This window comes from Salmo salar, chromosome ssa19, assembly GCF_905237065.1.
Source record: "Salmo salar chromosome ssa19, Ssal_v3.1, whole genome shotgun sequence".
Classification (NCBI taxonomy): domain Eukaryota; kingdom Metazoa; phylum Chordata; class Actinopteri; order Salmoniformes; family Salmonidae; genus Salmo; species Salmo salar.
This window is the reverse complement of record NC_059460.1, coordinates 19,818,000-19,845,411: the sequence shown is the minus strand read 5'-3', so window position 1 is coordinate 19,845,411 and position 27,412 is coordinate 19,818,000. Positions and strand designations below refer to the sequence as shown.

The 27,412-nt window shown below is 43.0% G+C and overlaps 2 protein-coding genes across 8 annotated transcripts in view; both read left to right on the top strand.

Moving 5' to 3' along the window:
* LOC106578560 (kinesin-1 heavy chain) overlaps positions 1–17,331 on the top strand; it is a 29,111-nt gene extending 11,780 nt beyond the window's left edge. Inside the window, exons 7-25 of the mRNA XM_014157544.2 lie at positions 406–493; positions 849–973; positions 3,536–3,640; positions 4,109–4,254; positions 4,891–5,039; positions 5,926–6,116; positions 6,281–6,349; positions 7,382–7,588; positions 8,301–8,444; positions 8,712–8,900; positions 9,147–9,264; positions 11,569–11,624; positions 11,926–12,035; positions 12,156–12,257; positions 12,442–12,574; positions 13,434–13,538; positions 13,954–14,170; positions 14,431–14,560; positions 14,798–17,331. Coding sequence (XP_014013019.1) covers positions 406–493; positions 849–973; positions 3,536–3,640; positions 4,109–4,254; positions 4,891–5,039; positions 5,926–6,116; positions 6,281–6,349; positions 7,382–7,588; positions 8,301–8,444; positions 8,712–8,900; positions 9,147–9,264; positions 11,569–11,624; positions 11,926–12,035; positions 12,156–12,257; positions 12,442–12,574; positions 13,434–13,538; positions 13,954–14,170; positions 14,431–14,549 — 2,373 coding nt within the window. The 3' untranslated portion in view covers positions 14,550–14,560; positions 14,798–17,331. The remainder of the gene's footprint in view (positions 1–405; positions 494–848; positions 974–3,535; positions 3,641–4,108; positions 4,255–4,890; positions 5,040–5,925; positions 6,117–6,280; positions 6,350–7,381; positions 7,589–8,300; positions 8,445–8,711; positions 8,901–9,146; positions 9,265–11,568; positions 11,625–11,925; positions 12,036–12,155; positions 12,258–12,441; positions 12,575–13,433; positions 13,539–13,953; positions 14,171–14,430; positions 14,561–14,797) is intronic.
* A 963-nt stretch (positions 17,332–18,294) lies between these two features.
* The window catches only part of LOC106578559 (rho GTPase-activating protein 12), a 108,962-nt gene continuing 99,844 nt past the window's right edge, over positions 18,295–27,412 (top strand). The window contains exons 1-2 of one of the 7 annotated variants that reach the window (XM_014157542.2): positions 18,295–18,595; positions 25,458–26,315. In XM_014157542.2, the coding sequence (XP_014013017.1) occupies positions 25,503–26,315 (813 nt within the window). In that variant the 5' untranslated portion in view covers positions 18,295–18,595; positions 25,458–25,502. Of the gene's footprint in view, positions 18,596–18,942; positions 18,964–25,457; positions 26,316–27,412 lie in introns of those variants that run through there. The other 6 variants (XM_014157543.2, XM_014157538.2, XM_014157540.2 and 3 more) reach the window with 6 other exon arrangements.

Below are 27,412 nucleotides of genomic sequence, written 5' to 3'. Positions count from 1 at the left end.
TACCATAGATTCATGAACGTTTGGTCAGGGGGATGAATCGATAAGACACTTCAGTAGATGAAGAGAATGATATGGATTGGATTCTCCATCATATGGAGAATGATGGATTGCCTATAGATCAATTGGAAGAATGGTTGTGGGTCACATGGCACCCAATTCCCTTTGTAGTGCACTACTTTTGATATATGGGCGCTGGTCAGAAGTAGTGCACTATAGGGAATAGGGTGCTATTTCGGATGAGTTGTTTGAAGAAAGTTAAAGGACTTACAAAACCGATCTAACTTCTGGGTTGTCCATGACTTTAATGCCAATGTTAACAAAAAATCTATCTTTAATCGCCTCTGTCTATGAACGTCTACCGTGTCAAATGAAATAGTTGTTCCTTGGTTCTCTGTGTGTCCCTAGGGGTGTACCGAGCGCTTTGTGTGCAGCCCCGACGAGGTCATGGATACTATTGACGAGGGCAAATCCAACCGGCACGTTGCCGTCACAAGTGAGTCAGTCCAACACACTCACTGCTGCTTCTCATGGGTTCATCATCCTCCTCAATGGATCTCCTGATCAACCAAGACAATCTCACACAGCAGTGCTGGGCTACGTCCTAAATGGCACCCTATTCCCTTGATTGTGACTACTTTTGACCAGGGCCCATAAGGGGATAGGGTACCATTTGGGATGCAACATTTAGGGTGCCATTTGGGATGCAGTTACACATCCATTACATAATTAGGACCGGGAGTTTTTCTGACCAGGAACCAGGAAAAACTGTAGACCCTAGTTATGAATAAATGTTGCTGTTGCCATTAGATTTGTGTGTTAACGCTTGTGTGTGTGTGTGTGTGTTCCAGACATGAACGAGCACAGCTCCAGAAGTCATAGTATCTTCCAGATCAACGTGAAGCAGGAGAACACTGCTACAGAGCAGAAACTCAGCGGAAAGCTCTACCTTGTCGATTTGGCCGGGAGCGAAAAAGTACGTCTCCATCTTATTTTTTTCTCTGTGCCTTCCTTCCTCTGTGCCTGTGTTCCGATCATTCACCCTTTTTCAGAAGTGTTTTTTTGTTGCATGGATTTTACAATGGCTGTAACTCACTCCAGTCTGTGCTTACGTCAGTCCTATGCTTTTAAATGCATGACGGTGAGATTGCATGGTCACACTTGTGGAAAATCAGGACGTAGCATAAGCCAGGGATCATCAACTATATTCGGCCGTGGGCATTTAAAAAAAAATTTAGTGGATGGTTAGGGTTCCGGAACATAATTACAAAGTTGTGGACTAAAAAGTGACAGCAAGAAGCCCAAACAGATATAGTACTTGACTGAAACATAATCATTTCAAACCTTGCTTACATTTCATATACAGTCTATCTCTATTATGCGTGGGAATACTTTGGAACAAATTTCCAAAATTAAAATCACTTTGCTGATTTGCAGGTGTTTATACAGTCCAACAATAAAAATGAAGTACAACTTTTTTACTTGTGGGGCCAAATAAAATCGCCCTGCGGGCTTCCATTTGGGGAACCCTGGCCATAAACTTTTCTTTCTCTCAGTTTACGTTTCCTCTGATTCCTCCCTTTTCTTATCTCCATCTTAGTGTTCAAGTTCATCACATTCACTTTTGCAGATATAGCCTGACACTCTGCTATTGATTTGAAGATTTGGTCACAATTAACTAACTAGCCTACCACATCGAAGGCCATGGATTAGCATCCTGTCCATGGGGTGTACTTGTACGTCAAGCTGCGTCACGCTACAGAAATAGGTGATGGGCTTCTGCCCTATAGGCTGTTCTGGCTTGGACAAGGCCACGTACTTGTACCACCACATCTTGGATCGCCTCGAGTGTTCAGCATATCTGTTACTCATTACTCACACGACAACCACAGTAATCTGTTTATTATTAATCTGATGATAATCCACAGGAGGGCATTAAGATCAAGCAAAGCCATTAACATGCTTTGTAGCCCTCTTTCATAATCAGTTTTTGTTACATCAATGTTTGTTGTGGTCTCCTGTATCTTCTTTGTTAAGACTAGTGTGTTTTGGCAGCATTATCTACCTTAATCAGATATGGGCCACAAACCAAAATGGCACCGTATCCCCTACATAGTGCACATGGCACCCTCGGTGTTTCCCCTAGGATTCACGGGGTACCTTTTTTTTTTAGTAGGACTGTGAGAAGGTCACTTCTGGTGACTTTTTAAAAGCACATTCTACTCAAGTGCTTGAAAATGTAATTCTGTTGACACCATCTGAAATATAATTGATGGTCGCTGCTGCACTGTAGGGAGATGAGGAGCAAGTGGTGGCTGTACGCTCGTGGCGCTTATTTGCGCCACTGCTCACTCATTTTGCAACAAATATACGTTATAATTTGTCACTCTCACCTTAAAGGGATAGTGTGAGATTTTGGCAGTTAAGCCCTTTTTCTGCTTACCCAGAGTCAGATGAACACATGGATACCATTTATTTGGGGTGGTACATAGCGTTGGGCCAGTAAAGGTAGCTGGTTCGAATCCCTGAGCCAACTAGTTGAAAACTCTGTCTGTGTCCTTGAGCAAGGCACTCATCCCCAATTTGTCCTTTAAGTCGCTCTGGGTAAGGGCAGCTGTTAAATGACTGAAATGCAAATGTAAAAATGCTAGCATGCTAACTGTTCACATAGACTTCCATTCATTGCGCTTACGCTAGTTAAGAATTGCCCTAACGCTAAGTAGCAACTTTATTCAAACTGCATGCAGATTTACAAATTGTATCCATGAGTTAATCTGACTCAGGTAGAAAAGGGGCTTAATTGCAAAAATCGTGCACTAAAAGCACATCTGGCAGAAATAGGGGCTGTGCAGTTAAAACTGACTTCCCGTTTAAAAAAAATAAATATATATATGTGTGTGTGTGTGTGTGTGTGTATTATGATATTTCTACACAGGTCGAAGCAAAACTGAAAAAAAAAAAAAGAATACTGGAATTTCAGGTTGAATAACCCTTTTTGTCCCACCTCATGACGTCACAATGTGAACGGATTTACGATACCCAGACGAACAGTCATTGGTCTAAGGGGGTGGCTCTACACATCATATTAGCCAATCAGGGCTGTGTTTGTAAATACCTTAACTTGTTTCCTAACACCCACACGATCAAACTGAGCATTTCAAGGGCCAAAGGAGGCTCAGGGAAATAAATTGTGAAAAATATATTTGGGATTTATTTTCATTAAATAAAAAGTGAATTGTTAGACATAGTGATTTAAACATACAATTATGATGACTGCATGGGGATTTAATAATAAAAAAATATATTTTGAGTGACGGCAGGCGCTGCTGCTAAATGAATATAGGGGAAACACTGGCACCCTTTCCCATATATATCTCTCTCTCTCACACTCACACACTCACCACTAAATCGGGAATAAGATGCCATTTAGGACGCAGCCATGTTTATCTTAGAATTTTCTGATGTGATACGATCTTGTACTAGTGTTGTCATGAGGACCTGTGTGGTGGATTGTGATCTCCTAAATTTGTGTGTGTAGGTGGGTAAAACTGGAGCGGAGGGAGCGGTGCTGGAAGAAGCTAAAAACATCAACAAGTCCCTGTCTGCACTGGGCAACGTCATCTCTGCTCTGGCTGAAGGCTCGGTGAGATGACCGTAACGCTTCACTCGGCTCCCGTGGTGCTGGGGAGAATGTCTGCGTCCCAAATGGCACCATATCCCTTTAGTAGTGTACTTCTTTTGAAAAGTTGTGCAGTATATAGGGAGTAGGGTGCCATTTGGGACTCGGATGTCAACAAACGGCTGTTCTAGCAGTAGGGGAGGAGATGGAGTACATATTGGATGAGGACATTTTGGAATTATGAATAGGGTGGTGGGGGGATATGGTAAATATGCATGTGTCAAGCACAAAAGCACCATACCAATCTTACCGTAAGTCAAAGCTGCGGCAAACACTTATAAAATGTATGTTTTCAGCACATGACTCAATGAGTTGGCTAGATGGCACACACAGATCTGGGATCAGGCTTTAATGTATTACCCTCCAGGGCAAAGTGATTAGTTTTGTAGATTGACTGTGAAGCTCATGTTGTTCTCCCCCTCCTCTCTCCAGACCTATGTCCCATACAGAGACAGTAAGATGACCCGTATCCTGCAGGACTCTCTGGGTGGTAACTGTAGGACCACCATGGTCATCTGTGCCTCGCCTTCTGCCTACAACGAGGCTGAGACCAAGTCCACACTGATGTTCGGACAGAGGTACGCTCTCAGCCCCTGGACTGTATATTAGTTATTCTCAACCTTTTTTGGGGGGTTACTGTACCCCCAATAACATTTTAATCTGCCCAGACTACCCCCTCTATACAACTGATCATTAGGCATATGTTCTTCAGTCATGGCTAGAAGGCATCCAGCTTTTGTCAAATTAACCCATTACACATCTTTGTTTAGGATAATTAATGTAGTAGGTTTGGAGAATTAGGTTAGGGTTAGCTAAAATGCAAAAAAAAAAAAATCTATTTTTGACATTAATATGACAAAAGCTGGATACCATCTTGTCATGACCATGTTCTTCTGAGCCTTCCCAAGCGCCCTGGTGTGGATCGGACAGGTACCCCCATGTCTACTAGTAACTGAGTTGAGAAACAATGCTGTAAATGACCCAGAATTAATAGTGTTAAAGTCAGTCAGTGGACGGAAGTGTTATAAATGTCAATTGAATGAAGGTACCACAGAATTAAATAGAACGGGTGAATTATTGGTTCTCTATGCTTAGTATGATGTTAGCAATGGCATGAATGCACTGCAGTGAAGTCTATATGCTTTGAGTGGTCGCAAGTGGTTGACTTGTCAAACGCACTCCCACTCTGAAAGGTAACCGTTGTGTTACCTCAGAGCAAAGACCATTAAGAACACAGTGTGTCTGAACGTGGAGCTGACGGCAGAACAGTGGAAGAAGAAGTATGAAAGAGAAAAGGCAAAGAACACGACCTTGAGGAGCACCGTCACCTGGCTGGAGAATGAACTCAACCGCTGGAGAAACGGTGAGAGATAGAAATAAGTAGTTATTTAGTTGGTGTTCTAGGATAATTGGTTATATCATGAATAAAGCTTGTGTCCTATTAGGATTGAACAGGGTTGTGTTCATTAGTGCATTGCACACCGTAGCAAAACGTTTTGCAACGGAAATCACGTTTAGAGTAAACAGTTTCTGTTGCAATAATACATAGGACCCAGAAAATGGTCTGCCTGTTGAGTAGATACTACAGAAGTTGTCTGTCTTCTCTAACCAGGGCCTTAAATGTCCTTTAAGGTCCACCAGCCACTGTGGCAAGTAGATTAAAAAAAATCTACCAGACACTCATTGTTTTAACAGCCAAAATATTTTTTTTGCCATAATTACATAAAAACAAAAAAATACAATTAAAATAAACAGATGACTATGCTTTGTAATGTTTCTAAAACATGACATGTATTTTTAAGAAGTAATGTGGTATATTTCTACACTTTATTACCTTTTTCGGGACCCAAGTCTTTTAACCAAAATATCACGAGACAAAATGTTCAACTGCCCCTTTACGGGGGGGAGGTTGTAACTGTGGTAACAGGGCCACTTGAGTCCTAAAGTTGAAAAATGACCGAACTTGTGAACAAAACGATTCGCACATGTGCTCATTATTAACATTGTACTTTTTACTTGCGAATGGAATGCTTGTATTGTAGAGCACTGCAAATTGACCACCCGCAAACATGGCTGGTAAAATAGATATTTTTACGTACCAATACCTAAATCTACCCGCATTTGGCGGGTGTTAATTTTACGCCCTGACCCTAACCCTGTGTCGTCTCCCTCTCCATGGCTGCATCCCTCTCCCTACATCCCTCCCCCTCTCCCTTCATCCCTCCATCCCTCTGTGCTGCCTCCTGTAGGTGAGAGTGTGCCGGTGGAGGAGCAGTTTGACAAGGAGAAGGCTAATGCTGAGGTCCAGGCTCTAGACAACGTGGTGAATAATGAAAAGATGACCCCCTCGCCCAGCATCCCAGGGGTTAAACTGACTGATGCAGAGAAGGAGAAGTGTGAGGCTGAGCTGTCTAAACTCTACAAGCAGCTGGATGATAAGGTAAGGGAGCAGAGCATCACACTGCAACCCTAGGGTGCCATAAAGATTTCAATGACGTAGTCATTTAAAATATGTTTTACTGATGATATAGGTTTTCCTTGACAACCCTTTGGTCTCAAAAACACCCTTACAATCTCTCTCTCGCTCTTCTCTCTCTCCAACAGGATGATGAGATCAACCAGCAGAGCCAGCTGGCAGAGAAACTGAAGCAGCAGATGCTGGACCAGGAGGAGGTGACCCCCCCCCTATTTTGCACCCCCCTGCCGTGCGTCTACTGCTTCCCTGCCGGGCCATTCTGTTAACTAGGCCATCAATCTGCCTGTATAGGCTCATCGGGGCCCAGAGAGGGGGTCAAGCTGTTAGCTGACTGTTAACCCAGACACAGCTGGGTTAAAGAGGCACCTCTCAGCCTGCTGCTCAGCCTGGGGAGAATCTGACATCCAAAAGCATGAAACACAATGAGAATCTCACTACCGCTAGACTGCCGATATGTACTTATCACAGTGGGAGCCCCTCCCTTCTCTTGCTAGAACAGAAGTGGTACCTGCTGCATGCTGACCTGGTAGCGATGAACCTACCGATTCGACTTGTAGAACCGCAATGCTTGTCAGTTGCCAACATCTTGTCTTTGACCAAATCAAAGAGCACAAACCCCCATATAGCAAAGTACACAGATGCAATGCACAAAACGCTAAATACTTCCTCCAAACTAGCTAACCACTGTAGCTAGTGTTGACATAATTAAATCACAATGGATTAGCTAGTTTCCATGAAACAGCTGCCTGTTAGTGCAGTGTCCTTAGCTAGCTAGCTTTGTACATAGTAGCAACATTAGCGCATATAGCTTGGAATCTAGACCTATGCGCACGGATAACGCTACCGCCACCTTCTAGTTTGGAGTATTTTAACAAGGCTGAGTGGCTGACGACTTCCAAGGTCTTTGCGGTGTGAACACAAGAGGTTGACTGCCGACACTCAAATGTTTGACAATCCTATGATGTAGCAGAGCTTTAACACTCTCAACTTAGCCTTCAGTACACTGGATTTTAATTACAGATGAATGTTCAGAATGAGTAGGGTCTTACTAATGGTTACCCCCAGGCCTGGGTTGTGTTCAGTAGGGCACATAGCATACTGTTCTGCAATAGAAAGCATCCATCCATCTTATTGGCCAAGTTAATACCTATTGGACAAGGTAATACCTCCCACCTACCTGTTTCAAAAGTTTTCTCCCTACTGAACAAAACTCTATGTTCCTTCTCCAGCTGCTGGCCTCGTCACGTCGTGACCACGACAACCTGCAGGTGGAGCTGAACCGTCTGCAGTCTGAGAATGAGGCGTCCAAGGAGGAGGTGAAGGAGGTGCTTCAGGCCCTGGAGGAGCTGGCTGTTAACTACGACCAGAAGAGCCAGGAGGTGGAAAACAAGACCAAGGAGTTTGAGGCTCTCAGTGAGGAGCTCAACCAGAAATCGGTTGGTTTTATTTTCAGTTACATGTTACACAATGTTACGTGTTGGAAATTTGATAACTTTTATTTAAAAAACGAGAAGGAACAACGTCATTCACAAACGAAACTCACCTTTGTTGATCACTATGTGCCAGCTATCGCAGGTACACCATATTTTTTTTTATATATATCCATTTTTTTTTTATTGACCCTTTATTTAACTAGGCAAGTCAGTTAAGAACAAATTCTTATTTACAATGATGGCCTACCCCGGCCAAACCCTAACGACACTGGGCCAATTGTGCGCCGCCCTATGGGACTCCCAATCACGGCCGGTTGTGATACAGCCTAGAATTAAACCAGGGTCTGTAGTGACGCCTCTAGCACTGAGTTGCAGTGTTAGACCGCTGCACCACTCAGAAGCCCTTTAAAGAAATAGATGTATGGAAAATAATGAATGAAAATAGGAACTAAATAGGAAATTCTAGGAATTTGAAGATTGTACCCTGTAACCCTGATTAATCAATTAACAATGTCATTGATTAGCTCGTCCACTCAGCTAATGTCCCAGGTCAGCTGTTGAATCATTAAGTCCCTGATTTAGAAGAAAATAACGAAAACCAAAAGTGTTTTGGCCCTCCAGGCATGGAGTTGAATAGTGTGTAAAAGTTCACTGCTTTGTGAACAAAGTTGGTTGGCATTTTGTGAAATTAACCTGTCCTGTTTGTTCTCCTCAGAGTATCCTGGTGTCCATTGACTCTGAGCTGCAGAAGCTGAAGGAGATGACCAACCACCAGAAGAAGAGGGTAACTGAGATGATGTCATCGCTGCTCAAAGACCTGGTAGAGATAGGCATCGCCGTGGGCAGCAACGACATCAAGGTACACATCATTCAGTGCCACACCAGCCAGTCATGGAAGGGAAGCCCAGAATTGGGATACTTTTGGGGAATTCCAGGGAAGATGGGGAGCCTGTGTGGCTCTTATATGTACCATTTAACCTCATACCGAACCTCATCCCAAACTTACGTAACCTCCTCCTAAACTATGCATTAGTTAAACTGTCTGATGCATGTCTTTTGCACGGTGACATTTGAGTCTAACATTTGTGCCTTTACCTCGTCTCCTCCCCCTTTCTCCCCCTCCCAGCAACACGAGGGCAGTGGTCTGATAGACGAGGAGTTTACGGTGGCTCGTCTGTACATCAGTAAGATGAAGTCGGAGGTGAAGACCATGGTGAAACGCAGCAAACAGCTGGAGAGCACCCAGGCCGAGAGCAACCAGAAGATGGACGAGAACGAGAAGGAGCTGGCCGCCTGTCAGCTTCGCATCTCCCAGGTAACCACCGTTGACGGCACCTGGAACAGAGGGCTCGGGAAAGGGAGTCACAGGGTGGCTGTCACTCAAATTAAATTCTAATCACGTCTATTTCAATTCATTGAATGAAAAGCAATGAGGAAAATTTGGATTGGGAATGTGATTACAGTTTACCTCCTGAATTCACTGAATTAAATGGAATCGACCCCAACCCTGGTTCCAATTTATTGCTTCCTTTTCACTTTCTCTCGCTGTCTCCTCCTCAAGCACGAGGCTAAGATCAAGTCCCTGACAGAGTACCTTCAGAACGTGGAGCAGAAGAAGAGACAGCTGGAGGAGAACGTAGATTCTCTGAATGAGGAGCTGGTCAAGATCAGCACTCAGGGTGACTACAACTTTTTTTATTTATCATTTATTCATCCTTTATTCAAATAGGAAGATCCCTCTTTAGCGAGGAAGAACTGTCCCCAAGATGGCACGTCACACATTCGTTATTTAAATGTGTATTTTTATATATTCTTTTTACAAACCGATGGACAAATTTGGCTACAGGTTGACACCCAGCTTTTCAACAGCAGGGCTCGACATTCAGGTAAATTTGCTAGTGGCACACCCGGGTCAGTGCCAACTGAAAGCTACTGGCCCGATTTTTAAAATGATAATACTGGGCCGGGTCAAGATCTGACAGGAAAGCGAATGATGTGTACATAATTTCAATAGCAGGTGATTTTATCTTTCATTTGTGGGCTGAGCAAGTAGCCTATACAGGGTTCATGCATACATTAGTAAGTCAAATTCAAGGACTTTCAAGGAATTTTTCAAGTGCTTTATTGTAATTTTCAACGACCTACATTTTATTTTTAATTTTAAAAGCCTATAGAAAAAAATAAGAAAATTATGCATGGAAAAAAAGGATGCGTTTCCACCAAGAATAATACATTTTTTAATAGGCCTATCCAATCGCATTATGTATTGAGATTCACATTATTTTTACATGCTAAAATATGTCAGAATGTGGGGATTGCCTTACTAAATAGACAGCATGCTCCCGACACAAACGCTCTAATGAAGCCTGTCCATGTGGTAGCTAGTCACATGCCATTTGAGATGTTATTTAGGGGTTTTTGCATCATGTTTTAAAATGAAGCGACCAAAAAACGTGTTCCGTTGTAATAGAACGCTTTGTATGGAAAACCAAGTCGAATGTTGGCTTCAACGTAGTCTTGCTCATAATAACCGCAACAGGTCAGCGCAACACCCTTCAATAGAAATGGTGGGAAACAAAGGAAAGCTGCTACATCTTGCTGTTTCGAGCCCTGAAATGAAATCACAGAATAATTATACTGAACAAAAAAAAACGCAACATGCAACAATTTCAACGGTTTTACTGAGTTAAAGTTAATTTAAGGAAATCAGTACATGTAAAAAAAAAAATATAAAAAAATGTATTTATTAGGCCCTAATCTATGGTTTCACATGACTGGGCAGAGGCACAACCATGGGTGGGCCTGGGAGCGCGTAGGCACACACACTGGGGAGCCAGGCCCGGCCAATCAGAATAGTTTAGTTTTTTTCCCCCACAAAAGGGATTTATTTCAGACAGAAATACTCCTCAGTTTCATCAGCTATCAAGGTGGCTGGTCTCAGATGATCCCGTAGGTGAAAAAGCCGGACGTGGAAGTCCTGGCCTGGCGTAGGTACACGTGAGGCTGGTTGGACGTACTGCCAAATTCTCTAAAACAATGTTGGATATTCCTGCAGTCAGCATGCCAATTGCACGCTCCCTCAATACTTGAGACATCTGTGGCATTGTGCTGTGACAACTACACATTTTAGTGGCCTTTTACTGTCCCCAGTACAAGGTGCACCTGTGTAATGATCGTGCTGTTTAATCAGCTTCTTGATATGCCACACCTGTAAAGTGGATGGATTATCTTGGCAAAGGAGAAATGCTCGCTAACAGGGATCTAAAGAAATTTGCGCTCAATTTAAGACATAAGCTTTTTGTACGTTTGGAACATTTATTTTTATTTCAGCTCCTGAAATAAGGGACCAACACTTTACATGTTGCCTTTTATATTTTTGTTTAGTATATATTGGAGCTGTAGAACTTCTAAATCGACTACCATAACTTCAATGTCTTTTCAAGGACCAAATAGCCTAGAGAAAATGTCAGATTTTCAAGGTAGGCTATTCCAAGATGACTAAATTGCGCATCGCAAATATTCAACCAATATTTTGAACTTCTTAAATACCTGGTTTGCTTTCTTGCCTTAGCATTTAATGGTATATATCATAACTTTGAACATCTTTCCTGCCTGTAGCGCTGTCGGTCTTCGGTGAGCTGCTCCACACAACAACCAGCTGTTTGAGAGCCGCACGCTCTCTGCCTGACAGATTATAGGCTATATGTGTCCAGTGCCCGTGTGATAAATAATCGGAATAACAAACAGCTTCAGGAATCCATCTGTTTTTGAATACATTTTGTAGCTTAGATTATAGATGGTATTATTTCAATATTTTTTTTCACTAGCCTGAGCGGACCACGGACAGGGATGATCAACTGGCCCGGGGTTTCCTCAAACCTTCCCGGGCCAGCGGCATGCCCTGTATGTCGAGCCCTGAACAGTATATCACTATCTCGTGGTGAAATGATTGCTGACACACATCTACTTTTCTCCCCTCACAGAGAAAGTCCAGGCTATGGAGAAGGAGAATGAGGTTCAAACTGCCACTGAAGTAAAGGTATGACCAACAGTGGATTTTTCCTGACAGGCTGTTCTTTCCTCACTTGATAACTGGTCATTCAGATTATTCTAACTTTTTGTGTTTGTAATCAGTTGCATTTGTGTACAAGATTCTCCATGATTGTATATTGGATTCCTGTATGGGATAAATATACCAAGTATATATCTTTAGTCAAAGTTGACTGCTATGAAAGTCCCGTTAGATAAGTGTCTGCTAAAAAGACTATATTATATTGTGTTGATACTTAGTTGTAATATAGTTGTTGGTCATTACCTGTATATGTGTCTGTTGTTCCTAGGAGGCGGTTGAGCATCAGATCCAGTCTCACCGTGAGGCCCATCAGAAACAGATCAGCAGCCTGAGAGACGAGCTGGACAACAAGGAGAAACTCATCACTGAGCTGCAGGAGTAAGTGAACACGCACACAGTAAATCCTTGAGGCCCATAGGACACAACGACGACACATGAAACAACTGTTATTTTGTAGTTAGATTCTGTCTCACTATGTCTGTATCTGTCTTTCTCCAGTCTGAACCAAGAGATCGTGCTGGAGCAGAAGCGTCTGAGGGTGGAACACGAGAAGCTCAAGTCCACCGACCAGGAGAAGAGTCGCAAGCTGCACGAGCTCACGTGCGTAAACACCCATCCAGTTGCCATCGTACACACACAATCAATATCCACACACTATCATTTGTCCTTAGCTGATTTCCCTGCATAAATGAGGAGAAATAAATGACTCTCTGCAGCCATATGAACAGCGGTGACGTGGCAATGGGGAATCACCGATCTGGTTGTGTGTGTGTGTGTGTTACAGGGTGATGCAGGACAGGAGAGAGCAGGCCAGACAAGACTTGAAGGGACTGGAGGAGACTGTGGCTAAGGAGCTCCAGACCCTACACAACCTCAGAAAGCTGTTTGTTCAGGACCTGGCTACCAGAGTCAAGAAGGTAAAGCACACGGAGTTAGCTTTTTACAAGCGAGAGATGCCCCTAGAAGGAACCATAAGAATCAGTTACTTTATCAGCCCTGTGTAATGCACAGCGTTCACATAATATTGCACAGTACCGTCATCACCGGGACAGTGCGGGATCCACGTTCAAATCCAATTTGATGTTGCATGCGCCGAATACAACAGGTGTAGACTTTTCCGTTAAATACTACTGTTCACTTTTAACCCTGGCCTGATGCGCCTGTTACCCTGTTGAATGTTTAATGAACCTCCGCACCAGACAAAAGAGGGAGGCTTTGGTAACTAGGTCAGCCTGTAGTTCTCTTCTTCAAAGGTAAAGATTTAAATAAGATGCTGTTTGTGTCCCAAATGGCACCCTATTCTCTTTTATAGTGGACTGCTTTTGACCAGGGCTGATAGGCTCCAAGGTAGTGCGCTATATAGGGAATAGGGTGCCATTTAGGACGCAACCGCTATGCTGCTGTGATTCAGAGACCATTATGAGGTTCTTCACCAACCCTCGGGCTTCAGGCTCTAGCTGGCTCACATAGATCCTATTTAAAAGTCCTATTTATCAGCTCTGAGTCACAAATGTGATATTTGTGGTATTTTATATTTGTGATAAGCTTGTGGTACCAACATTCCGACCTTGAAAGTATATGGGTCAGTGAAAGGCATATTAATGTGGTATATTAATTTACTGCTTCCCAGTGCTCATGTCAAAGTCTGAACTTGTGGCTTTAATGGTGCCTTTCACAGAAAATGGAGAAGCGTGTGTCTCATTATAAATAAATGGAGAGTGAATGATACATGTGCTGTAAAACTAAATGTTCTGTAATAATGTATGTTTTCTGCAGAGTGCTGAGATGGACTCTGATGATACAGGGGGCAGTGCTGCTCAGAAACAGAAGATATCCTTTCTGGAGAACAACCTGGAACAGCTTACAAAGGTCCACAAACAGGTAAACAAACACATACATCTGATGTTATGAGGTCTTCCATGGCAGAGAGGTATCCTGCTATGATCGATTTGTATGGTTCACTAAAGTCAGTAAGCAGCTACAGACCACAAAATTAGAATGAGCAGAATGCACGTCCCTGTTCATTTTAATGATGCCGTAATGGGTTCTATGCCCGTTCATTCTGTGGCACAGATCAGAGCCCTTTATTGTAATGGAAGGCTCTGTTACAGACATGCCAAATTACTCCAAGATACAAGTACTCTTCTGTCAACACAAATGTTTCTCACACATCAAAAATATACCAAGGACAACTGCAATGGGACTGAAAGAAAGAACACATGAATTATTGTGTGAAACCTGTATGATTGGTCTCTGTCTACTTCGCTCACTCACTACACCTCCCCCCGCCCCCTAGCTGGTGCGTGATAATGCCGACCTGCGCTGTGAGCTTCCTAAACTGGAGAAGCGCCTGCGTGCTACAGCTGAGCGGGTCAAGGCCCTGGAGTCTGCCCTGAAGGAGGCCAAAGAGAACGCTGCACGCGACCGCAAACGCTACCAGCTGGAGGTGGACCGCATCAAAGAGGCCGTCAGGGCTAAGAACATGGCCAGGAGGGGCCACTCGGCTCAGATCGGTGAGGAGCGAGGACACACACAGGCATAAACACACGTATTCATACACACAGTCATTCATATTCACACACACACTGATTTTAAAAGTTTAACGCTCATTTTTTCCCCCCGAGAGATGTTCTGCCTGACATAATGTTTTGGTCTATAATACTATAAATACACTTTTACACATTACAGTTTGGTCTTTTCAGATGCTAAATAGTGATGCCCTTAGTGTTCCTTTGATGGTATGTAAACTGTGCTGTGCCTCTGTCCTCCTCAGCCAAACCCATCCGGCCTGGCCATCCCCCTGTGGCGTCCCCCACCCACCCCAACGTCAACCGGACTGGGCTCTTCAACAACCAGCCCACCGCCATCAGAGGAGGAGGGGCCGTGCAATGAAGGAACAAGAAGTAAGTCGAGGCCTCTCAGAAGACTTTACTAAGCCAGTCGGATGTTCGGTTGAGTAGAAAACATTTTGAAACCCGGGAGGCACTACCTGAATTTGGCCAATAAGAACACAGATGCTCGTTTTCTGTTGCAAACAGATTTACTACTGAACACGACCCTGTTTTTTATAGACCAGCCAAAGCTTAAACAAGTCTTGCTTTACCTCCACTCATTTTGTCTTCTGTCTCTTTGTCCTTCAGTTGCTGAAGAAGATAAACATATTCACAGTCAGACTAAGACGCAAAGATCACCCACAGGAGCTGGCATTCCACTACACAGAACTTGTTACATGACATGGGACGATTCTTCCAGTATGAAAGACACAGGCTGCACAGTTCTTTTTCCTGATCCTTTTTGTTTGAATGAAATTGATTTCCTTACAAAACAAAAGACAAAGATCAAACAATAGAATAAAAGTGCGATCTTGGTGCCTGGCGAAATGAACAACATGTAATGAATAACGCGTACTCGTAGCTCTTCCATTTTATCTGTCGCACAGCAGTTTGTCCATTAATGTCCTGAAAGGTTTTAGTCTGCACTTTGCCAAGTTGAATGTATGTTGTCGCAGGTTCTCAAAAAAATAAATAATAATAATACATTTTTAAAAAGATACAAAGTTTGGAAAATCTGCTGAGAAGCATCCTAGCCTGATTATCCATGTACAGTATATCATCAAATTAACCCTCCTGTCTAGATTAAAATAAGCTTTATCAAAGGTATACCAATACACTACTGTCCTCTATTGTACAGTTAGATTGAGCACTGACATTTTTACTTTCTCTTTGACGTTTGATTCTTACAGGGCTAAAATGCTGTAGTAGAACACATCTTCAGGACCATGCACTTGTGATTGACAGAAAATGACTCCCAAATGGCATCCTATTCTCTTTCTAATGCACTACAAGAGCTTGGTCAAAAGTAGTGCACTAAATAGGGAATCGGGTGCAATCTGAGATGAATCCTGTTGGATAGAACAACTGTGAGGAGAATGGCAAAAAGTGAGATTTTGTCAGATTAGAAAATGAAGCTGCTTCAGTGTCACGCCTTTCTAAGTCCAAGCTATTCAGTTCATGTTAATGTACTGTATGATGACATTTTATAATGGTTGAACTGCAATGTTCCCTATCAATGTATATCAATACCAGCATATGCAAGTGCTGCGTATCCCCTTTGGTAAAATTGAAGAAATGCAACACATCTTGTCCTACTGATGTCAATGTTGTCATTGAAGAGAAAAGTACGTCAGTGGAAAGATGACTTCTCGGACCACTAAAAGATTATTCTAGATGCTTGACTGTCCTGATGAATTTGTCAAGTTTATGTGTCACTATGCCAGCTTATCCCTCTACTCCGCCTATTGTAAGGACATGTTAGATAATGCTCTGTATGGAAGATGCCGAACAAATGTTCTGTGACGAAATGATAGAAATGGGTTTTTATTTGACTTTTTTTTTCTTTCCCCCCCCCCCATTGGTTAGTGTGTAGTAGTTTGTGTGAGAACTCATATGAGCACCTCACTTTAGACCGGTCATGAGTTTCATAGTGTCTTGTTTCTGTGCCTACTGCCTGTGTAGTTGTGTGGTTTGGGCCTACATTTTGAGTGATTCTGTTTTTTTCACTGTATTCAACTTTTTTCATCGGTGTCTGAATCTGTCATCAAAATTCTTCAGCAGCCCAGCTTTTTCATTTTATGACTCTGCACACCTGCCTCTTGTATGTAGGCTAACGAGGCAGGGGTTTGCTTGGGGGTGGTGAATTGGGATCTGCGTCTACACTCGCATGTCCAAACTAGCCAATGCATTGCTTCATTCTAAGTAACCTTGTCTCCTTCTAATAGTGTTCAGTGAACAAGATTACATTCTAAGTGGGATGCTAATGTTGGTGTAGGAACGGAGCCTGTCTTGTCCACGCAGTCACCAATCTTCATAACACCATCCTCCCCTAGCTACAGTCGATAGATGGCATCTGAGTTATTTATTGGTGTGTAGGCAGGATGAAAGCTTTAGACGCTGCCATTTTTTTTTAAACTTCCTAAATTGTTTTTTTTTTCTTTTTTGTTTACCGTTATTGATTTGACTATTTGTATCCTCCATCTCTCAGAAAATGAAATGATCCAAAACATTGTCCTTCCTTTCCCATACTGTGTGTTAAACTGAAGCATCTGCAACGACTGTCTGGTATAGCCCAGTGCTGTACAGACCTGACTATAGTGAGTGCAATATGGATCAGTTATTGTGAAGAAGATTTAACTACACAAGGTGTAAGTGAGGGAGTGGGACCTGCATAAAAAAAAAAGTAAAACAAACTAAAACTAATGAATCAGTCTCCTGACTTTTGGTTTATCATGTGTGATATTTGAAGTTGAAATTTAGCCTGAAGCACTTTTTGAAATGTATCTTGGATTACAACTGTCATAACTGTACCTGCCATAAAGGACCGCTCAAATACCGATTCTGCTCCTTTTCTGCAAAAGGAAAAACACAAACAAGCGAAGCATAACCGGAGTTGTAAACTAATAATCAACTGATTGTCTGAGAACTCGTGGTCTGGCCAGGTTACGATGGTCTGCGCTGTCTGTGTATGATGCGAATTGTGTGTGTATATTTTATATATAACCCTAGGGAGATCAATGCATTGCAGTGTTCTGCACATCGTTATCCTCAAGTGCTTTCTGTAGCCTTGGTTCCCAAGATTTTACCCGAGAGTTGAATCCAATAAAGTCTCAAAGAGAGAAGTCCGTGCACTGCTTACTCATTTATCGTGGTCAACTTTTTTCATCGGGAATGGGAAGGAAACTCTCCAACCTTGCTTTCCAAGGTCAATGAATTGAGAAGCGAAGTGGAGAGGAAATGCAGCAACTCGGAGGCCAGTGGAAGTTGATAAACCTGTTTCTTTGTTAAAAGTGAATTACCTCTTGGTTGGAGTTTTTACTCACAGAATGGATATGATTGTATCACATGGAAAGGATGGGGTCCATATATCATACTGTCTGACAGAATAGTACATGTAGTTTAAAAATGCTTGTTGCTCATGGCAACGACTGCCCAGCCCTACCAGTAGATGACCTGCATTCTCTAGCAGGAATTGGACCGTTGGATGCACTGGACCATTCACACCAGCAGAGCCCGCTATGGTACTGTCACACACTATCAAACAACGGAATCTGATGAGGGAAAAACAAGCTATTGTACAGTTTGGGGATATGGTTTCAGTAATTGTTTTACTTAGCTTTTCCAGGACTGGCTTTTCTTAGAAAGACTGGCTTTTCTTAGAAAGAATACTGATTTATTGTTGGTGCGGATAATTTGGACAAAACCAAATCCTAATTTGGCGACTCCAAATCCCCCGTAATCTATTATTAAATAATTAGATAATTGTGGGGCAGTCTTGAAGCGTCTGTTACAGATTTGGCTTGAGATGGTAACCGATGGTGACTCAAGAAACCGAGACGGTAAATTAGGAGCTCTTTCTTTATGGAGCTCAGTCTTGATGATCACCAGACCATTGTATTTGAGTTGTCAGATCATTGCAACTAAAAGATACCCATATCAACCCCATCACGTTACACATGTGGCATGGGATATAGTAGCCTAAAGGCTAAACTAATAAGCCACATTTGTTACAAATTAAACTGTAATTTTGAACAAACAACCTATTTCAAAATGAAGACTGGTAGACCAGCTTTCAAGGAAAGCCAGTGGTAGCCTATTGCCACTAGGTGAGACTATTGACCACCAGATGGCATGCCAGGAATAGCCTATCGTCCATCAAAGTTGGCAGGCAGGCAGGGTGGGAGAACCGACCAACCCAGCGCTCACAAGCGATAGCACCACCGCAGAGTGAAAACGAGGCGGGGGATTGGGAATACAGAGCTAGCGTACTCGAGTCGCATACCGGAGCAGCTAAGATCACTGATATATCTGGAGGAAAAGTGCCGTACAAAACAACCGCCGTTGGCCGGTTTATTCTTTGAAGAGAAAGACGATACCGTTAAAAAGGTGTGTAGGCTTACGTTACATCAGTCATCGCAAGACCGCAGATAGTTATTGGTTACTTCCAGAGTTACCTTGTTGTAATGCATAGTTGCAAAACGACTGTCTACCTTTTGTTTCTTCGTCCTCGAGTTCCTTCAGAGGGGTGCATTAAAGCCTACTGTTGTTGTGGTGTAGCAACATAAATATATTTATAAACGTGAGCTCTGTTTTGATATTTAGGCTACAACGCACACAATCATGGCAAAGGAGGCGGGGGTTGTTTTGTCGTTGGGTGATATTGGGGTGCCAATATTGTTTTGGTTGTACGTGTGTTTCACTGGCTACATTTTTGTACAACGCATTGCGTTCTTAGCATAGGTAGCCTACAATTGGTAAGCAAATTATTCCTAACAGGTCTAATAGTTTGATATTAATCACATGTGTCAAATGTTTCTTAAAGGGGTCATTTTTCCTCAGCTTTGTCTGCACCACAACTAACGTTAGTGGCTATTAGTGGCGCTAGCCAGACTTTCCTGGTTTGGGAATGAGCGTTTCTGTCTAGTCGGGGTCTTTTGTTGAAATTGAATATGGATTAAACTCCTTTTGTTGTATTTCAATGGTGCTTTTCCATCTAGACTTACCACCACACCAGCGTGTCGCCAGTGTTTTATGTTAATGTTAGCTCTAGTGTTATTGTGTTTCCATCAGGGAGTTATGGAATAAAAGACTGGCGAGCAGAATCAACAACCTCCATCATTCAAGACTGTTGCTTTGTGAAACGGTGTTAAAGTTCACAGTTGGCCATTGTTACGTAAATGAAAGCTGAAAAGTACCCAAGACCTTGCCTTGGCTCCAAGTCAGAGCAGGTCTGCTAGAGCCTAGTTGCATGGTTTTTAGTGTCCATTACTGGGCGTTACAGGAAAGCCCCATAGAAACCACCGCCATAGATTTATAAACTAACAATTTTTTCTTGGCGATACTTTCTTCGTTTTTGATTCGGTTAAATGTCCGTTTCCAGTTGCAGGTGGTTCTACAAAAAAACAGCCCAAACTCAAAGATATTAAATCCATGTTTTTGCTTTGCCAAGTTGTTGAATGCAATGCTTCTTTGCACTATTACTTATCCTCATCCACACGCGAATTTACAACTACAATTGGAAAACATTTGAACAGCAGTAGGCCTATATGCACATGTTGTTGGCTACCGTACAGCCTTGGTGACATCTGTTATTCTGTTTCCAATAGAACTACTGGGACAAAGGCATGTAGAATCTCAGTGTTGTGGTGCTTGCGTGGCCAGCGATGCGCAGATGTGTGAAAATGAAAGCATAGTTAATGTTCCTTACATAATGATAATCCATCCATCATCCTCAGACCCTAGGACAGGTCCCCCAGTTTGTCCGATTTGTTTCTTTCTAATAATAGGATATATTGTTCTACATAATAATTTCCAGCGATCCATTTAGTGTGTGGCTGTGGATGGAGGGCGAGATCGTCACAATAAGCAGATGCTTATTAAGATCATGGGTGTCAAACAGATTTTGCCCTTCGGGCCGCATTCAGTCTTCAATGAGTTCCGGAGGGCTGCACTGAACACGGGTTATATTTCATCCCCTTCAAAGTTTTGAAAAAATTGTCTTCTAGCCATCGTTTTTCGAATTTGATGTTCCCTGACTGTCTAGTTTTCATTTCGGTGATTATTAGCGAGCTCTGGACACAGTCAAGAAACTGTATGAATGTATGCCCCATGGGCCATATGTTTGACTCCCCTGCTTTAGATCTTATCATGGGGCGCTTATAAGTCTTATTGGTGCAGAGCCTACAGGTGAACTGGCATGCAACGGAACATCAAGATAAGCATGAATAATACCCTATTATATGCGGTATAAAAGAGGGTAATCAACAAGTGGTCTCGTATTTTGGAGCTCATTCAATAGGATGAGACCTCCCAAAGGTGAGCCATTGCCATTTTGAAAGGCATTTTTACTTGTCTGCCGTTTTGATTTTAATCAATAACAGAGCAACTAGTTGGCTTATATTGCTTAAAGACTGACTGTATTTTGTTCTTCTTGGAGTAGAGAATTTATCTGAGATGGATTGCAATTCCCTGTTTCCTGTTTCACAGCCTGCCACAGAAATTAATGACACATCACAGTCGGAGTTTGCGTCCCAAATAGCACCCTATTCCCTATATACAATAGCACCCTATTCCCTATATACTGCACTACTTTTGACCAGGGCCCATAGGGGAAATAAGGTTCTATTTGGGATGCAGACAGAGAGAGGAGAGTCAGCCTTCAAAAACACTGTTACTCAATCTGTCAGTTTGAATGTTTCCCAGAAGTCAGCCGTATTTACAGTTAGCTGTAGTTTAGAATGGGTTGATTTATGTGTCGGAAGTAATGCTTCGGCTCCATCACCAGAGTTTTCTTATCTGGGTTTTGTGGTTTGTTGTGGGTTTGATTGACACCTCTTCCATAAAAGTCATCCATCCTTCTTCCATGATAGGTGAACTGTAGGGATTCTTCAATAAAGTATTTTTGTTGTCATTCAACAAGAGCCTGTTTTCATGCACATTTTTTCATTGAGAAATACTGCACCAAACATGTTAGTTAGATGTAAAATTGCGTGAAGAAGATATCCTCTGCAAAAACCTTAATTAATAACCAATTTCTTGATTCTGAGATGCTGGCCTTCATAGCAGAGTTCCTGTGTCTGTGTTCTTTTGCCCATCTTAATCTTTTATCTTTATTGGTCAGTCTGAGATATGGCTTTTTCTTTGCAACTCTGCCTAGAAGGCCAGCATCCCGGAGTCGCCTCTTCACTGTTGACATTGAGACTGGTGTTTAGCGGGTACTATTTAATGAAGCTGTCAGTTGAGAACTTGTGAGGCATCTGTTTCTCAAACTAGACACTCTAATGTACTTGTCCTCTTGCTCAGTTGTGCACCAGGGCCTCCCACTCCTCTTTTTATTCTGGTTAGAGCCAGTTTGCGCTGTTCTGTGAAGGGACAAGTACACATTGTACCTGATCTTCAGTTTCTTGGCAATTTCTCACATGGAATAGCCTTCATTTCTCAGAACAAGAATAGACTGACGAGTTTCAGAAGAAAGTTATTTGTTTCTGGCCATTTTGAGCCTGTAATCGAACCCACAAATGCTGATGCTTCAGATACTCAATTAGTCTAAAGAAGGACCGTTTGTATTGCTTCTTTAATCAGAACAACAGTTTTCAGCTGTGCTAACATTGCAAAATGTTTTTCTAATTATCAATTAGCCTTTTAAAATGATAAACTTGGATTAGCTAACACAACGTGCCATTGGAACACAGGAGTGATGGTTGCTGATAATGGGCCTCTGTACGCCTATGTAGATATTCCATACAAAATCAGCCGTTTCCAGCTACAATATTCATTTACAACATTAACAATGTTTACACTGTATTTCTGATCAATTTGATGTTGTTTTAATGGACAAAAAATTTGCTTTTCTTTCAAAAACAAGGACATTTCTAAGTGACCCCAAACTTTTGAACGGTAGTGTATATACACACTGTATATACAGTTGAAGTCGGAAGCTTACATACACTTAGGTTGGCGTCATTAAAACTCGTTTTTCAACCACTCCACAAATTTCTTGTTAACAAACTATAGTTTTGGCAAGTCGGTTAGGACATCTACTTTGTGCATGACACAAGTAATTTTTCCAACAATTGTTTACAGACAGATTATTTAAATTATAATTCACTCTATCACAATTCCAGTGGGTCTGAAGTTTACATACACTAAGTTGACTGTGCCTTTAAATAGCTTGGAAAATTCCAGAAAATTATGTCATGGCTTTAGAAGCTTCTGATAGGCTAATTGACATAATTTGAGTCAATTGGAGGTTTACCTGTGGATGTATTTCAAGGCCTACCTTCAAACTCAGTACCTCTTTGCTTGACATCATGGGAAAATCAAAAGAAATCTGGCAAGACCTCAGAAAAACAATTGTAGACCTCCACAAGTCTGGTTCATCCTTGGGAGCAATTTCCAAACGCCTGAAGGTACCACGTTCATCTGTACAAACAACAGTACGCAAGTATTAACACCTTGGCACCACGCAGCCATCATACCGCTCAGGAAGGAGTCGCGTTCTGTCTCCTAGAGATGAACGTACTTTGTGAAAAGTGCAAATCAATCCCAGAACAACAGCAGAGGACCTTGTGAAGATGCTGGAGGAAACATGTACAAAAGTATCTATATCCACAGTAAAACAAGTCCTATATCGACATAACCTGAAATGCCGCTCAGCAAGGAAGAAGCCACTGCTCCAAAACCGCCATAAAAAGCCAGACTACGGTTTGTAACTGCACATGGGGAGGAAGATAGTACTTTTTGGAGAAATGGCCTCTGGTCTGATATAAAAAAAATAGAACTGTTTGGCTATAATGACCATTGTTATGTTTGGAGTAAAAAGGAGGATGCTTGCAAGCCGAAGAACACCATCCCAACCGTGAAGCACAGGGGTGGCAGCATCATGTGTTGGGGGTGCTTCACAAAATAGATGGCATCATGAGGCAGGAAAATTATGTGGATATTTTGAAGCAACATCTCAAGACATCAGTCAGGAAGTTAAAGCTTGGTCACAAATGGGTCTTCCAAATGGACAATGACCTCAAGCATACTTCCAAAGTTGTGGCAAAATGGCTTAAGGACATCAAAGTCAAGGTATTGGAGTGGCCATCACAAAGCCCTAACCTCAAACCTATAGAAAATGTGTTGGCAGAACTGAAAAAGAGTGTGTGAGCAAGGAGGCCTACAAACCTGACTCAGTTACACCAGCTCTGTCAGGGGGAATCTGCCAAAATTCACCCAACTTATTGTGGGAAGCTTGTGGAAGGCTACCCAAAATGTTTGACCCAAGTTAAACAATTTAAAGGCAACGACACTCAATTAGTATTTGGTAGATGTAAACTGCTGACCCACTGGGAATGTGATGAAAGAAATAAAAGCTGAAATAAATCATTGTCTCTACTATTATTCTGACATTTCACATTCTTAAAATAAAGTGATCCAAACTGACCTAAGAAAGGGAATGTTTATTAGGACTAAATGTCAGGAATTGTGAAAAACTGAGTTTATATGTATTTGGCTAAGGTGTATGTAAACTTCCGACTTCAACTGTATATGGCCATTAAGGCCAGATCATTCTTCAAGATGTTCATAGATGACCAGCAGGGTCAAATAATAAACACAGTGGTTGTTGAGAGTGCAAAAGTTCAGCACCTCAGGAGTGAATGTCAGTTGGCTTTTCATAGCCGAGCATTCAGAGGTCAAAACAGCAGGTGCGGGAGAGAGAGGCTGGAAAACAGCAGATCCGGGACAAGGTATCACGTCTGGGGAATAGGTCAGGGTTCCATAGCCGCAGCCTGTTGCTCAGGTGGCTGAGGTCCTGTGCATAGTTACATGGATTGTTAAACTTTGAAATCAATGGTCTTTGTTTGGCATGCATTTTAAAGGGAAAAAATACTTCTGTTAAATATTTCCTTTACTGTGGAATTGCTCTGTAGTAGATCATCCTGATAGGTGTACAGTCACCGCTCTGTGATATAGCCTATTCTCTGCCACTCACACTCTCTCCCAGACCACTGTAACTACCAGATATCTATTCTTGGTAGGAGGCTGTTGTGTCCTCTGCCACCGTGGCTAAATGTGTGCGTTCATATCCCTTTACATACGAGGGACCATCCTCTATATAGACACAGCATAGACTCATGCCTCAGAAAAGCACCTGCCTTTTCCTGCCTCTTTGGGATGTCAGACAGACTGCAGCGGATGCTATTTAAAGGAGCATAAAGATAATCTGACACAAGGGAGTTATGGATGGAAGCTACTCTGGCAGGGGAGCCCCTGAACCTTGCATTGATGTTGATGGGTATTTCTAGGTGATATGTCAGGGGATTTTCAATGTCAGATACTGTAGATCACTGACAGTGCTTCCAAACCAGAGGAAGACCCAGTTCCCAGTCAAAAAAACAAGGGGAGGAGGGTCTTGGCTGTCACTAGATGCAGTAAAATGTGAATGAAGTAAGGGATTTTGTGTCATCTGAGAAACCGAAGGAAATAGCTAGCTCCAGTCAGAGGATTAAATATTCCAAATAAGGTTTTGGTGCCAGTAGGCTACTGTTTTTGCTATATTTATAGTAGACCTATATTAGTAATACTATATGCAACTATGGCCATTTTAGGCTTTATTAAGGACAGTGTTTTTCTCTGCCGTTGTCATCTGATCACAAGAAGGCTCTGTATGTGTGTGGGTTTAGGTGATTGGGGTCAGGCTGGCCTCACCTGTGTTCCTTTGATGTTAGTTGAGGTTTCCGCTGTGGATTTCCTATCCAGTCATATCTGTAACCGCAGCCATCGCTTTCTGTTTCTGATCCTGTGGGTTTAAAGCTGGTTTTGAAAATGAGTGAATTGGCACCTGTTTGATCTTCACTTACTGAAAATAGCTTGTGACATCATGCTAGTGTTGTCTGAGAGACACTTGTGGAATGAAGTGCGTAGTAAAGTAGGATTTAAAGGCGAGTGTTGTTGTGGTGAATAATAGTGTCTGTTTGTGATGGATTACATTAAAGGTAAAATCCCATTCAGACAGAGGGCTGTAAAGTACCGTCTTTATGCAGGGTCTGGGTGGTCGGAATGGGGTAGGGGGTAGAAATGAAGTCCTTAGCCTGTGATGAAAGAAGGTACCAACCTTGGAGAACAATAATAGTCTTTGGTAGGTTCAGGTTTTAACTTGATTTGTCCCAGAGGTCAATTGGCTTTGGTTTAGCATAAAACCGCTAAATAATGCCGTCAAAAATTAAACCTGAACTGAAACCTTCCTATTTTCTTCTCCCTGCAGTCTAGCTGATCCCCAGTGAGAGATGTGGATCCCCCCACCCCTCCAATGCTGAGCACCAATAGAGGTCAAAGGTTGACAAGGTTAGAAGGGGTCAACACCATCATGGCTGACAGAGATGGGCATAGCGGCGGGGTGGATGTGCCCACCATCGCCCCAGGCCAGGTGTACGTGGAGGTGGAGTACGACTATGAGTACACTGCCAAGGACAAGCTGATCTCCATCAGGCAGGGGGAGTGCTACATGCTGGTCAGGAAGACCAACGAGGACTGGTGGCAGGTGAGGAAGGAGGAGGGGATGAAAGCCTTCTATGTCCCAGCACAGTATGTCAGGGAAGTGCGCCGGGCGCTCATGCCCCCTCAGAAGCCTCTCGTGTCGTGCGGGATTGGTGGGATGAGTGGGGCGGTCCGTGTGAAGCCTACAGTTCTGGATATATGCAGAGCGTCCAATGAGAACCTCAACAACAGGCCGCCTCAGGAGATGTCTAGTTTTGGGCGTCCGTCGCCCTCCTCCACGCCGTCGCCCTTTCCGGTGCACGTCACCCCGCCCACTCTGCCCAAGGACGCCAACCAGAACCCGGGCAGCCCGCGGCACAGCAAGCCCCCTGGTGTAGCCGAGCTGGTGCTCCTACACAACAACAATAACCATCACCACAGCAACAACTCCACGTTACCACGGATGCGGGCGGACTCTCCGCCCCCCAGGGCCCCTTACAACGACCATAAAAACCACCAGGGAAGTCATGATACAGACCAGACCCCCTCCTCTTCTGGCGACTCCCCGGGGGAGGGGTCGGAGACGCTCCGGAACGACTCGGAGTCTGGAGACGACCTAAGTAGCAGCTCTGCTGAACACATGCAGGTAAGAGACAGTATGATGAACATGCTGTTGTTAAATGGGAACCGACACACCCATGATTATTACAGCCCTTTCTCTATCCAGCATCCTCTTTTCTCCCTTGCTCTCTTTTTCATCCATGTCCCTGGCTAGCTTGAAGACATTAGCTGATGAGTGTCCTCCTTCCCATCTCTCTCTCTCCTCTCTCTCTCCCTCCTGTCAGATTACATTTTGATTGATTGAGGGTCTTTCCTCCACTGTCTCCTGTGGAGCTGCCTTCATTCATCAGCCCCCATGGACAATGCTGTTTTATTCCATCCCATTGCCTTGAATACTTTTGGCCTCATTTGCCAGATCTGACAAGAGCAGCAACAGTTGCTGCAGGTGCTTATTAATAAAGGTGGAGGGTAGATTCTCCTCTGTACGTGTTGGGCCATTTAAAGACTAAATGGGGTGTTCATAGTACCACTGTTAAATCTGAAGGTCCTGTAATTGAGTGTGGTTGTCGGACCTACACGGGACTGACACTGGAGTGATATGCTGATCCATGAAGCAGGTGTCTGGTTTTGGATGTAGTTGCTGTTGAGGTCAGTTTTGAGGGGTCAACTTCAACAGTGAAATATAGTGCTGATGAGTTTGGAGCCTAAACTTTCCTTTGTACCAACAGGCCTCTCTCTCTCAGCAAGAGGATAGAATGGCTCTGGGAGCCTCCAAGTCTAGAGCAGAGGGCAATGGGAGTCTCAGTTGAGTGTCCACCTCACCAACAGCATGTGTGTAACTCACAGACCTCACCAAGGTTGATCATGTAGGACTCCTCCTCCCACCTCCATTATGACTCATTATCATCATCAGACATCATCGGGAGAGGCCCGGATCATTCGGTCTGTCTGCGGTGTAACTTAATGAACCTGTGAAAAAAATGAGTCCCTCCTGTGAAGGAGGTGGTGGTCTACAGAAGGAGCAGATGGATTTGGGAGCATTTTGTGGGTTCTTTCTAAATTCAGGCTGAGGGTAGATTATGTGAAGGTTCTTTGTCGAGGAGGAGGCAGAAGGCGGCTGAGGAACAAAGAGAGGGTCTGGGCTTGAATAGAAACTAGGTCATATCAGCTGAGGATCAGTCT